Below are 15,000 nucleotides of genomic sequence, written 5' to 3' on the forward strand. Positions count from 1 at the left end.
GTGAATAGAGATGCAGGGAGAGATGCTTTGCTGAGAGAACTAGCTTGGTGAACCTGGGGAGAGGTCACTGAAGGGGCAGTGGAGCCAGGGGACCCCCCCAGCCTCGTATGCATGAAGGTCGTGTGGAGTTCATGCCGTGAACAATGTGTGGCAAATGCAACAAAACAAGATCCTTAATTTAAGTCTGCCTTGACTGTCCACAGTACTTCACCCACGTGTTAAGTTCTTACACTGCATGTTGGCCAAAACTCTCCATATGAGGAAAACATAGCAAAAATGATCCAGTACTTTAGCGTGAGCAATGACAAGAACATGATGAGTTGCAAAACTGCTCATAGCAGACACAGGTGGAAACAAATAGGGTAGGAATTCTCAAGTTTATTCAATTCCATTCCATTCTAGGTCTTCTCATTGTCAACACGGAGCTAAAAGCTTCAGGAAGAGGAAGAAAAAGTAGTTGGGAGTTGGGAGTGTCTCTGTATGTGTAAAGTGTGTTTATATTGCGAGATACTGCCCAGGCAGTGGGGGAAGGTATGGGGGCTTTGTCTGCTATGCCTGTGGGGAAGATGGTCACATTGCAAAACATGGCCAAGAAAGAGGGGGGAGGACATCAAGGCATTGTCTGACATGAATGGGGGAAAGAGGGGCACATTGAGAAGGTCTTTTTCACCGGAAAATACGGAACACAAAGCCAGAAGGTGTCACTCTTAACGGATGAGAAGAAAAAGCTATCAAGACCTGCTTAAGAAATATGTAGTCTAGTGACGTAATTGACATCATCTCAAGACAAAATAGGAAGCCATTAACACCTGGCCGGACGAATCACTCGGTGAAGGGCACCTGAGAAACTGGAATGCCAAATTATTTTGAGTTGATTATTTTGTCAACAAGTGCTGCCATTAAATGAGGAAAAATGTATGTTTGGGCGAACTGGGAAAAGAAGGATTAGCTATCATTTTACACACTAGACACCTAACCCAGTAAAGGAGGGACGCAGATGTGAGGAGGGCCCAAAGGAAAGGGCACCTGTAGGGTAGGGGTGCACAGAAAAGAGTGTATGTGTGTGTGTGTGTGTGTGTGTGTGTGTGAGAGAAAGAGTTTGAGAGTGTGTGTGTGTGTCTGTGAGAGTTTGAGAGTGTGTGTGGTGTGTGTGTGTGTGTTTGTGTGTGTGTGTGTGTGTGTGTGTGTGTGTGTACATAATCATGAATACTGACCACATTCAGGGATGTCCTGTCCCATCTGTGTGATGAATGTCAGAGTGTCCTGATAAATCCTCCACAGTTTTCCATCCACTGTCCCAGTGTAAATATTCCCTTTGAGAACAAAATGGAGCAGAGAAAAAGATTCACATGACAGATCTCAAGCAGGCCGGAATAAAGTGCTGAAACTACACAGAGAGCTGAAGCTATGCAGTCTTCATCAAGTGATGTATTGTTCAGAAAAGTATGGTGTACAAGGAACTAAATATATTTAATACCTCTCAATATATAACAAAATATAGTTGAACTAACCTGCATGGCAGTTACACACTTGTATTTTTGAACACCTCATCATAATGTTCTGAAATACTTTGTAAAATTGAATGGATCACTGCAATGTTAAGGATAGTATGGAAAATAAATAAATCCATTTCTATTAGCGTTAGAGCGTGTTCATGTTGCTCAGTCTGTGAAGCAGGCTAACATCATGCTAATCACGGGATTTAAAAATACAAAAGTGTGGAAATACGGATCCACTTAATCGATACTGCCAATCAGTTTCGATAAAAGTCCAGTTCCTGTTAAATGCTATCAGGACTAAATAAGAAGAGCAACTGGTCTTCACAGCCTACGTTATATAACAGGCGAGACACTGCTGCATACTCATGACTACTGCTTGAAGATGGATTACAAAGGTAACCGTAGCGACCCTAGCAGATGCCATCTGTATGCTACCAATCTAGACATCACGAACACAAACAAAAAGCGGACGTTGGACGTCTAAGGAGGAATACACAGTGGGATCAATGATGATCTGAATACACAGTCTGCACATTGGCACATTCAAGCACTCAGGCACACAGAATCAAAGGTACAGAGGGACCTGGTGAAAAACCAAATGATGGAGAATGATAGAGGAAAAAGAAAAGATAGAGAGATTAAACATGAAGACAGTGAGAGGCTGATTGACTGACTAAAAAAAGAGAGAGAGAAATAGGGATACATAAGCACATCAACACTCACTTACTTACACCCCCCATCCCCCTTACACACATACTCAGTCTCCCCCCCCCCACACAAACACACACTTACATACCCCAACCCCCGTACACACACAGTCACTCACTTACACTGCCCCCCCCCCACCCCACACACACACACACACACAGAGTACATTGCCGCAAACTCACAAAATCAAATAGTCACGAGATAGAGGCAGAGGGAGACTTGGGAGATGACGAAAGACGCAGTGATGACGAGAAGTAACAAAGAACGATACAGAAAAAGAGACAGACAGAACGACTGAGTAAAAGATACAATAAAACACAAACACAACCACACACACCATCACACAATCAAACACAATCACACACACCATCTTTGTCAGCAGTGAAGGACTCTGGCCCCCTCAGTTGTCCAGTGAAGAGCCGGCGGCCCCTCTGCAGTCGGGTGTTGACAGCCAAGGGCCCCTCTAACAGGGGCGGGGGCCCCTGAAATCTGAACAACAACAAAGATACAGAGAGATCGGTCAACCCCTGTGGTAAACACTGCCTCATCAGACAGACATGTTAGAAACAGAGCGATCAGTCAACTACTGTAGTAAACACTGCCTCATCAGACAGACATGTTAGAAACAGAGCGATCAGTCAACTACTGTAGTAAACACTGCCTCATCAGACAGACATGTTAGATCACTGCCTCAAGTGTCGTTTACATGGAGCCTAGTTTGTCAAACTGATACGGATAGCTAATACAGATAGCCCTATCATCCATACGAACACTCTCTATCCGCACCTCGTTTCTGCAACGATTGCAGTCCGGGGTAGAAAGTGAGTAGATTTGAATCGGTACGGGGGCTGGTGTTCGTCTGCACGGTTTCACGCAACCTGATGACGTCACTGCCCCACGTGATTTTTTCCGCCATCTCCAACCAGTATATAAATAACTTGTTCTCCCTCAAAGTCTCACTCATGGTGGGCCTCGAATTCACTAACATTAACCCAGTCTTCTGATTTTTGATTAGCCCCCTATCTTGATCTAATTCTTCTTATTCAGACGTAACATAACTTTCATGACCACAAATATAAATTGGCCAGCGATGTAATTTGCTTTTTTATTCATAAATGTATGTAAAATGCTCGGAGCAATGCATCATGGGAGATGGGATGACAGACATGTCATGTTACTGTTCCAAACTCTTTATTATCAATAGAAAAAATAATTCATTTTCGCATATCCTTTAGTCTGACCACTGATTTTATTAACCATCATAATGTAATGTTGTTAATTGGAGCTTGAATGTCTTGTGTAATTTGTTTATCCGTTTGCTGCTTCTTTACCTTGTGCTTTTGAGTCTCTTCTTCTAGGTTTTTCACGTTTTTTCAGTTGTGTAAATAAAGCGTTAAAGCGCCACCCACAGGCGTGAGGTATGTACTACAGTCGGTTCACCGCAATCTGCTGCCTCCGTGTTTACGCAAATCTCTCGTTGCCAGCCTCCGTATTTACGAAATTAAAAGATTCGATTGGTGTGAAAAGTAAATCCGATTCGGAGGCCCTAGACTTCGTGTGCATAGCACCTCAGACAGACATGTTAAGTGTCGTTTACATGGAGCCTAGTTTGTCAAACTGATACGGATAGCTAATACAGATAGCCCTATCATCCATACGAACACTCTCTATCCGCACCTCGTTTCTGCAACGATCGCATTCCGGGGTAGAAAGTGAGTAGATTTGAATCGGTACGGGGGCTGGTGTTCGTCTGCACGGTTTCACGCAACCTCATGACGTCACTGCCCCACGTGATCTTTTCCGCCATCTCCAACCAGTATATAAATAACTTGTTCTCCCTCAAAATCTCACTCATGGTGGGCCTCGAGTTCACTAACATTAACCCAGTCTTCTGATTTTTGATTAGCCCCCTATCTTGATCTAATTCTTCTTATTCAGACGTAACATAACTTTCATGACCACAAATATAAATTGGCCAGCGATTTAATTTGCTCTTTTATTCATAAATGTATGTAAAATGCTCGGAGCAATGCATCGTGGGAAATGGGATGACAGACATGTCATGTTACTGTTCCAAACGCTTTATTATCAATAGAAAAAAGAATTCATTTTCGCATATCCTTTAGTTTGACCACTGATTTTATTAACCATCATAATGTAATGTTGTTAATTGGAGCTTGAATGTCTTGTGTAATTTGTTTATCCGTTTGCTGCTTCCTTCACCTTGTGCTTTTGAGTCTCTTCTTCTAGGTTTTTCACGTTTTTTCAGTTGTGTAAATAAAGCGCTAAAGCGCCACCCACAGGCGTGAGGTATGTACTACAGTCGGTTCACCGCAATCTGCTGCCTCCGTGTTTACGCAAATCTCTCGTTGCCAGCCTCCGTATGTACGAAATTAAAAGATTCGATTGGTGTGAAAAGTAAATCCGATTCGGAGGCCCTAGACTTCGTGTGCATTGCACCTCAGATACCTGCCTCATCAGACAGACGTGTTAGATCACTGCCTCATCAGACAGACATGTTAGATACCTGCCTTAACAGACAGACATGTTAGATCACTCTGTCTGATTCTGTCTCGATTCAGAAAAGTTTATAATCGATTTTGTAATAAAAAAAAAATAAAAAAACACATCCATTTCATGTTGAAATGCAATTATTGATTGATTAACAATTCGAAACCGATAAAACGATTATCGATGCATTTCGACTATTAAATAATTTGCAACTCAGAGTCTAAAATCACTTCCTACTTTGTGTTTGATAATTAAAGAAAATCAACAGATGAATTACCTTCTCTATTATTAGAGAAAAAGCTTTTTCTTGTCACAATTTTGACTTTCTATGAGCAATGCAATAATCGATAATCGGTTTAAAATCGATAATCGATTTAGAATCGAATCGTTGACCTCTGAATCGGAATCAAATCGAATTGTGAGGTGCCAAGAGATTCCCACCCCTACATGTTAGATACCTGCCTTAACAGACGGACATGTTAGATCACTGACTCACTCACTGCCTTATCAGACAGACATGTAAATCACTGACTGACTCACTCATGCTACATCATATCATTCTCAATCCTGGCACTAAGGCTTGGAAGGGTGGAAAGTGACTCTGGTCTATGCCCTTTTAAGCATTTAAATCATAAAACCCAGCAGTGTGTTTAAATCTGCATACTTAGGGTTAGTATACTGCATTGTTGCATATAAAAATAAAATAAATTCACTGCAACCTCAGGCCTGCGTGTGTGTGTCCTGTGTCGCCTCCATATATGCAGGGGGTCGTGTGTGCCATTAAAAACCTGACAAAGGTCTTAATTATCATTATTATTATATAAGCTAGAGTGGGCTGTAACCTACCACATCTTCTCATAGTAGTAATGATGTCTACTGGGATATAGCCAGTTCAGCAAATTGTTAATACTCCAATAATATTTACTTCCACCTCTTGAAGGACATAAGTTAAAAAGAGGTAAAAGGGGAGCTGTGTTGATAACCTTAGGATGATATTATACCTCACCTCAGTGCACCAACTGAATGGATATGTCTTTTAAGATTATCTTAATAGCATAAAGTGTAACTTTAAAATATAGCAATACAACTTTGCATAAGTATGACAAAAAAAGGAGAGAACTATTGTTATCTCATTTATGACCTTTGGACCCAATGTATGGTTGACCTCACTGAACTCAACCTATAACCATAACTAAGCATTCTGGGATTGGGCATAAACCATGTAAGCAAACCCTACATTAAAAAAAATACAAATAAAAACAAGACGTGGTTGAGGTATACTTTCAGGACACCTTTGTCAATGTACAGTGAATGCAAAGTGTACTATTCTTCCGCGAAAATTTGCTCTGGACTTACATGTATGGTTCCGGATCGATGGGAGAGGGTATGAGATAGAGGCCAACCGCCAGGGCAAGAAGGGCCACCGCCACCGGTCCAACCCATCGTGCAGCCCTGTTCACACATACATTAAGAAAAGATCATCATCGAGTTCAAGAACTGAGCAGGACTTTTCGTCGTGTCTGAAAAGCTGTCAAACTTAATGTTTCCGTCAGGATAACCTGTAGGCCTACCCTGAATCCATTAATGAGATTTAAGAGCGCCTTGAGGAGGATACAATTAGGTCATATTTCCTTGCAGTGTAATACATTCCATAGATTTTGCCCTCGGGAACACACTGCGCTTAGATGACTACCGTCGCCAGATAAAGGATTTCGGTGCACGGGAAATAACACTTTTTTTTTTTCATAACAAAATATTAGAAACGCTCTAACGAAATGTCTGCTATGTCCATTGTCTAACCACACAGTGGATATGCACAAGCATTGCCTGTTTGATTATCTTCTATAGCTGGAAAGCAATATCATTTCATATAACTAGGCAAGTTGGACCGATATCAGACAAAAAGAATAATTAATTTCATAATGTAAACCCAACACATGTTAGTGTACGCTATGCCCTTATGCAAGTTTACTATAGCCTACAAATCACAGCTGCCTACGACTTCGAAGTAAACAACTCAGTCAAACTTACATAATTATTTCTTTAAAACCTTGTCGTGTCCTTACTCCTGGTTGGCAGGTCTCGTCTGGCGTGTCAGGGCGACAACGGGGGTGGTGGCCAGGCAGAAGTTGAACTCCGTTTTACCCGCCGTCTCGCACCAGGTTGGTTTAACCAGAACCAACCAACTTCTGAGCTCGGAGCAATATGCGGGCGGAGCCATGCTACACTCGAACCGGGGATGGGAAATATCTAGTCGAGGGAGGGGCCGATTCATTTCACAGTTGGAGCACATTCAAGAAAAGGGTTCACTTAAAGGACAAGGAAATTAACTAAAACGGATTGCCGTGGAAACGACGTATCGTCGCCAATAATGACATCATCTCAAATTGTGGAGCGTCTGCAGCGTAGCCTAATGTTTAAAGGAAAATGATACATTGATAAATGGTTTCCAATTCTAGAATGGGTTCACACTTATGGCATTTAGCCGTCTGCAAGAGTGAGAACTAGAGGTGGGAAAATAATTCTTCATCCGGGAAAGACTATTGTTATCTGTGCCTGGCATAATTAGGCCTATTAGTTGAAGGACTTGAAATCTTTCTCAACAAAGACTAAAGTTGCCAGCTTTTTAGGGTGTGGTGTTCCGAATAGCAGCATAATAAAATAATAGATATATAATAATTGACACATGAAACAATAAAACACACATTATCAACATTTTTGCACAAAGTCAACTTTATTTAATTGAACTCTAGCCTTCTTTGACACAAAAAGGCCACATATTGGTAACGTCTTAAAGAGAGTTACCTACAAAAATAAACCTGTATCAACCTGCACCGATATTTTTTAAAGAATAATACAGCGATATAAATGTCGCAAGCACTCCAGACAGAAACAGACCGTCTCGATGTACCATCAACAACGAGGCCAACAGTAACCCAAATCTATCGACATCACGGCGGTGCAGCAAATAGGCCAAACAGGAGTCAGCGTGGCAGAGCCCGCAACACTGAACAAGCAAGTAGTGGTCTCTCTCTTTCCTAGCAAAGTTGAAGCGGCAGATGAACTGTCTCCAGATATCTTTGCATTTTTGGCAAAAAACTATAATGAACCATTAGCATATAGGCTACTTAGTTTATATCCATACTCCACCAAACATATGGACAGTACATTGGTGTACTGATTTCTTTAACAGCCATAAATAATGTGCATTATTAAACATAATGCATGCATTTATATGTATATCAGATTATCTTAGTAGTATAACCACATCAATGACTTTAGAATCTAGAGAAGAACCAAATCATAGGATCATAAAAAAACGAAATCAAAACATTTCACAGTCTCTCTTAAAATGACAAATTTAGCAGAATCTTGTGTCGCCATAAAAAGTCAAGTTTCATAAAAAAAAAAAAGAATGACAAAACGTTTTTTTTTTATCATTGATAATTATAATAAATCAAAGATATAGGCATTTAAAGTGGAGCCAAACATTAGAACAAGAACCCAAACGGTATAATTCCCTGAATAAAAAAACATAAAGTGCCCATTAAAAAAGCTTTTTAAGATCACTGGTTCTGTGTGAGCTAGCTGTGATGGTTTGCTAGATCTAAGGCTTAACTGAACCACCTCTAAATGGTAATGGCTTGGCAAAATACTCCACTCCTGCACTAACAAACATACTAGCAATTCCAAATGATGTGAAACAGACCCAGTGTTTAAAAGTTACACTAATATATTAAGGATATGCCCTTGCACAAGGTCAATCTAGATTTGCCTCAGTTTGATAAGGAGGGCTCTGACTGCTTGCACCAGGCAAAACAATTTTCTAAAATGAACTCATTCTTGCCATGTATATAATCTTTTCAATAGTATCTTTGGTTATAATAATATATATTAAAATAACATAAACAAATAAAAAAACTAAAATGTAATTAAAATAAATGGTTCATCACCTAATTTGACCAAGAGATTGTTATTCAGGACAAGGAGAAGACGCCATTACAAATGTCGTCCACAAGAGGTCCCCACCGCCCTGTTCTAATCGACTCCTCCAAGGAAAATCACCAATTCAGGCGTTACAAGACTTGAGAGTTCACAATGCTGTACCAGTCCGAATTTCCTCATGCAGTACAAGCAGAAATAAACATAAACAAAAATAAAATACACATGTATATTAATTCCAGCCACACACTCTAGTAGGCGTTCATAATAATTGGCCTCTTTGAATGCATCTACTAAAATTGTCCACTTAGAGATTGTCTACTTTCTTTTCTATTTTGTCATTCCAAAGTGCACTTTTAAGCTACAGGCTTCTGCATAGCGAATGGGCTGAATTCCTACAGCACTTTGGAGCAGGATCGCGACACAACTAGAGGCAATAATAAAAATAAAACAAACGATAGAAAATAAACAGACCGACCCATATGTGTCTATACTTCCCCCCCATGCGTAATATTGATATTCTCAGTCACTTTTGCACTGTCTTTTAGCTCAGACACTGAGATAAAGCACATGACTTGGCAACAGTCTGTCCTTCAGTCTGTGGACTCACCAGCATTAGCTGCTACAGTCAAAACCCCCAGAGTTACCAGATACAAGCGGACCTCCAGAACAGATTCTGGGAGGATCGGCTCCAGACATGTTGGATCTGGCAGTGCCGAGCCTGACCTGCCTGTGACCCACTCTGACAGAGGGGTAAGAGAGGAGACCCGCTGAAACCGGTCCAACTTCACACAGAACCAAAGCGCTCATTTCTTCCAGCCACTCGTGACCACATACCCCCTCAGTCTCACACCAACCCCTTAGCTAGCACTGTTAAAGGCTACTACTCACTCTAACAAACACAGACCAGTACACGTGGGCTGCATCGCTCTCAGACCGCCTGTTCACATGCCAGGGCTCCCCCTGTCCATCACTCTCTAGACACAGCTGTCACCAGATGGGACAACCAAATGGGTGTTTACAAGAGCCCTCTGTGTGTGTGTGTGTGTGTGTGTGTGTGTGAGAGTGAGAGAGAGACAGAGAGAGAAGAGCCCTTAATGCCCAGATGAGAGACGCCCCGCCCCACCAGTCGGCCCCAGACACCTGCAGGTGCTGATGGACAGGCCCTTTGCTTCTTCACTTCCTCTAAACCCTCCTTTCTCAACTTCCTGTAATCCTTTCTGTTCCGCCAAGCAGCCTGCTCCCTCTCCCTCTCTCACTTACACACACACACACACACACACACACACACACACACACACACACACACACACACACACACACACACACACACACACACACACACACACACACACACACACACAAGATACTGGGCATGTGACGAGCTCCTCTGCAGGCTGCTTTTAGTTTCTCTTTTTCTTTATCTCATATCACTTCCCCCCATTCTCTCTCTCTCACTCTTTCATTCTGTCCCGTTCTGTCTATGACTCACGCCACTGTTTTTTGTTGGTCACTTTTCCTAAATTCACATGCTTGTTATCAGTCTCCATCACATCTGGTCAAACAGCTGACTGCGCCGGATGAGGGCCAGAACTAGACCGGCACTTAGCCTGAATCAGAACCAGAACCAGGTTCTGCTGGTTAGGGCTGATTGGAACTCTGCCTGCGGGGGGGTTAGGGTAGGACACCGAGCTACACCACTGAGGCCACTCCTAAGGATCAAGGCTTCTGCGTGAGCATGGTTATGGATCCTGAAGAGGCTGCGTGTGCATGTGTGTATCCACTTCAGTCTGATGGGAGTTTAGTCGGACTGAAAGTGTAGGGCAGGTGAGGCACACACCTGCCCTCTAGGGGGCAGTATTCTCCTGCATATGTGCCGGTGTGGCAGTCAGGCAGAAGTTTAGCCACACCTGTCCACAACCCACCTACCTGTAGTTTAGTTTACACCCCAAGTGACTGACCCCCGCCCCTGGTGTCGCCCCCACCCTGCCCCCTGCTCTGACTCCATTCTGTTTTTTGGTTTGCTTTCTTTGCTTTGCCTGTTCTAAAGATTCAAATAAGACTTTCCGAAGAGACAATTAAACAAAAAATAAAAAATATAAGTTTCACCCACATAAATTAAACTTAGGAACAAAAATATTTACAATCTGATAGCATCCACCAATTAAATTAAATAAAAAAAGAAAGAAAGTCTCCTTCTCGTTCTTCACAAGTTTTAAGAGGTAACTGAAAAAAAACTAAAAAACAAAAAAGTACTGGAGAGAGAGACAGACAGAGAAGAGTCAGAACAATGAGAGAAAAACAAACAAGGGAATATGGGACCACTGGTGCATTCTGGGAAAGCATGCCATGCCTCCCAGGAGACCTCTGAGCTCCCATGGTGCATCTGAGTTCTGAGTGACTGTGAGACCCCCATCAGTCTCCACGACGATTCTTCTCTCCAGCATTAATCCATCCAGAGTCTGCTCCGTGGAGAGGGGACAACACCAGAGAACACACACTAAATCTGATCCACCGGTGTGAGTGAGTGCCCCTCAAAAATGTCTCCTCTTCCAACATCAGTCTCTCTCTCTCTTTCTATGTGTATTCAGTAGTCTATTTTCTTCCTTTTTCTCTGTCCATCCCTCTCTCTGTCGGTCTGGGGCACTTTAGCCGGGCCCCCCTACTGCTTTGAGAGCCTCTTCCAGTTTCTGCCGGTAGCTGTCGTAGCGGTGTGTGATGGCACGGCAATGGTCCTGCTCCTCCTTGTCCAGGATGCGGAGGAAATTGGCCAGCTCTGGGATGGAGAAAGCATCCCACTGTATTGGGGGGGTAGCGAGATGGATGGAAAATGGAGGGGGAGAGAGAGTGAAGCAGAGAGATGAGTGAGGAGAGAGAGAGAGAGAAAGAGAGAGAGAGAGAGAGAGAGAGAGAGAGAGAGAGAGAGAGAGAGAATGAGTTAGTTACTGTGATGTTCATGTTCTGTGATGTAATGATATTATGTTACTGTTCTGTAATGTTCTATTGTGATGTTCATGTTCATATTCTGTAAGGGCATGTTGTGATGTTTCTGTTTATTTATCATGTTTCCATGTTCATAAATGTCTCCGGTAGCGAGGGACTCACCATGACCTCTCCTGTCTGTTGCTCCCGCAGCACGAAGCTCAGGGTGTCGGTGTTGGGCCCAGCCTGCAGTCTCAGGAACAACGGCTGCTCCTGCTCAGACAGCTTACAGACGTACACTACACACACAAGAGGAAGCACAAATGGGAGCATGAACACACACATACAGACAGCAGAGTGACATATGTACACTGCACAGGAGAAAGAACGCCTCACAACACACATTTGGACATGTTCGTACTGTACATACGGCTGCCACAACACTGAACGATGTATGCTCATGTCCATCAAACGCAAACAAAATGTAAAACACAGACGTGGCCATGACCACACACACACACACACACAGCTAATCAGTCTAAAACAAGTCAACAGGGGAACACATCTGGCCACCCAAGAGTGGAACACATGATGGATTACTGAACACGCACACAAAATGTTTTTGAGGGGAGAGGGTCTCATTTGACTAACCACAGTGCGTATAAGTAAGGCTTCATCATAATGGCAGAAACCATCTATGTGGGGACAGGCATTTCATTTATCTAACCGACAAACAGACAGACATAACGGCAACCAGTTGATGCATTGAGAGAGAGAGAAAGAGAGAGACACACACACACACACACAGCTCATAATCTTCATTTCACCAGTCAAAATATTAATCCTACCCTTTCTTCCCTTCCCAGTGTGGCCCCAACTAAGACCTTCCCTATACAAATAAAACAGAGCACAACTAAAAGCCGATGGTAAAAACAGAACTAGTAAACCCGTGCGTCTAAGACAGACCCCGTTATAGAATATAAAAGAACTTTACAATGGAGCTCACATCACTTTCACACAAGCCACCAACACATGAATGCTAAAGCTATAGAAGCTATAACACCAGCCAGTAATGACTTTATGAGCACAAACACACACACACTACACACACTACACACACACACACATCAAAGCGCCTTATTGGCAGAGTGTCACGAGAGGCACTTATAAAAAAACACTAATGCAGAGTCTGTCATTAAAGTGTGCATGCGTGTGAGTGAGTATGTCTGTGAGTGTGTGTGCGTACGTGTGTGTGTGTGTGTGTGTGTGTGTGTGTCTGCATGTGTAAGTATGTGTGTGGGTGTTTGTATGCACGCACACACGCATGTGAATAGCTGTCTGTGTGCGGTTAGTTCTGCATGACCCCATATGGAGGAATAAGAACCATGGCAGCAACCACACTGTGATTAGACAACCACTACGGGCCTCCTTCCACATGGACACACACACACACACACACACACACACACACACACACACACACACACACACACACACACACAGTATGATTCATTAGCTTTACGGTATACATCTCCACATGAAAAGCCTCATGACCTAACGTACACTCTCACTCTATCACATTCCCACACCATATTTACCCAATAGATCAGACCTGGGCATTGTACGGCCCGCGGGCCAAATACGGCCCACCGGGTGATTCTGACCGTCCCGCGAAAGATTACATGATAATTAGAAAATAATTTCAGTTCTGAAAACATTACATATTTAATATAGGCCAGAGGTGCCCAACCCGTCGATCACGATCGACGTGTCGATCTCTGAGACTTTCCCTGTCGATCTCCTAAAACAAAAAAAGCTAAAAATCTTTTTTCTTACGGACTTCGGAAGACCATAGTCAGAAAATATCTCTGAACACAGCTGAAGTGTTCTCAGGAGGATTCTTAAATTGAACTTGAAATTGAATAAGGTGCCAGATTTTTAGAGACTTCCAGGCGAAAACACATCGTTAACAGCCCTGTATCCAGGTTTGCCCAAACAGTAGATGCTGTGTGTGCTTTCTTTTACTGTGTATGCATGGCAAGTGTGAGAGCGCCGAAGTTGCATAGTGGCCGCGAGCGGTATTGCTGACCGATAGAGATTTCAAATTGGATATGAAGATGAATTCTGACACATAGTTTCAGCATTAAACTAATAAAATAATTGCTGTCTGTGGTTCTATATGGGCTGTAGAAATAATTTAGAAAAATTATAGTTTGAGATGGATTGATAATTGACATAATTGAGAACCCCTGGTTAAATGTGTTCTTGGTCACATCAATTTGAAAGCTGGACCAAAGTGTTTGATTTAATTCAATTACAAATAGGCCCAATACAAAGGTAAGCTGTAAGTGCAGTTTGGAGTCTGGACAGTCTTTTTCTCTCAACGCCTCAATAGGTTGATCTTGCCTTCACCAAGGCAAAGGTTGGTGATCTTGGGCCTAAAAAGTTTGGGGTCCCTATATTATAGGCGTATAAAGTCAAAAAGGCAACAAAACTGGGACACTTTTCTTTACACAGTTCAGTGACTTGTTGCCTTGTTTATTCTGGCTACAAAGATGATGTGATGTCTTTTGAAAGCTAAGAAAATCCTTGTTTCAATAGTATATGAAACTCAAAATGCCCTTTGTTTTTAATGTGACTAAATTAGTCAAATGTTTCACATTTTGTTTATCATTTTGGATATAATTTTTGAATAAATTATATTTTTGAAAGCTAACATCACATTTGAATTGCCAAATAATAACATATACTCTTACCAGCGGTCAAAACAATAGCATTAACTGCTTTTTATATAGAAATAAAATGTATATTATGCATAATTGAGTTCGGCAATTTGGCCCGGCCCTCCAAAATATTTTCAGTTGCTCATTTGGCCCCCTGGGAAAAATAATTGCCCACCCCTGCAATGCTGCAGAGTTCTGATCTCTGGAGTTGGATTGTCATAATATTGACTGTATTTATTATTGACCAGGTGCTTAATGCTCATCTGTTGCAATATTCCAGACTGTTTGTGCATGTGTGTGTGCGTGTGTGTGTGTGTGTGTTCCTCTACAGGCCATGTATGCTGGGGTGTGTTTCTTCTACAGGCCCTGTGTGTGTTTCTACTACAGTCCCAGTGTGTGTGTGTGTGTGTGTGTGTGTGTGTGTGTGTCTTCCACAGGCCCTGTGTGTGTGTGTGTGTGTGTGTGTGTGTGTGTGTGTGTGTGTGTGTGCTGCTGGTCTGAACAGAAGGAGTCTAGAGGCCTCTGACTGTCTGCAGTAATTTCCACTGAAAGCGGCTCATGGTGTCTAGACGGCCCACTTTAATTAGGATGTCCACCGTCACAGGCTCCCCTCTAGTCAGAGTGAAAAGGGCTCACACACACCCCACAACAACACAACACCACAACACACAGCAATATAAACACACCCCACAACA

General features: G+C 42.5%; 2 protein-coding genes across 2 annotated transcripts in view; both read right to left on the minus strand.

The window, feature by feature from the left end:
* LOC308375094 (adipocyte plasma membrane-associated protein) overlaps positions 1-6,803 on the minus strand; it is a 14,614-nt gene extending 7,811 nt beyond the window's left edge. The window contains exons 1-4 of the mRNA XM_080851142.1: positions 6,750-6,803; positions 6,075-6,170; positions 2,575-2,696; positions 1,215-1,313 (exon numbers count right to left, since the gene is read on the minus strand). Of these exons, the coding sequence (XP_080707268.1) occupies positions 1,215-1,313; positions 2,575-2,696; positions 6,075-6,170; positions 6,750-6,751 (319 nt within the window). The 5' untranslated portion in view covers positions 6,752-6,803. The remainder of the gene's footprint in view (positions 1-1,214; positions 1,314-2,574; positions 2,697-6,074; positions 6,171-6,749) is intronic.
* Positions 6,804-10,668: 3,865 nt separating this feature from the next.
* The window catches only part of rassf3 (Ras association domain family member 3), a 74,151-nt gene continuing 69,819 nt past the window's right edge, over positions 10,669-15,000 (minus strand). The window contains exons 5-6 of the mRNA XM_080850864.1: positions 11,766-11,881; positions 10,669-11,458 (exon numbers count right to left, since the gene is read on the minus strand). Of these exons, the coding sequence (XP_080706990.1) occupies positions 11,309-11,458; positions 11,766-11,881 (266 nt within the window). The 3' untranslated portion in view covers positions 10,669-11,308. The remainder of the gene's footprint in view (positions 11,459-11,765; positions 11,882-15,000) is intronic.

This window comes from Sprattus sprattus, assembly GCF_963457725.1.
Source record: "Sprattus sprattus genome assembly, chromosome: 14".
NCBI classification, from domain to species: Eukaryota; Metazoa; Chordata; class Actinopteri; order Clupeiformes; family Clupeidae; genus Sprattus; species Sprattus sprattus.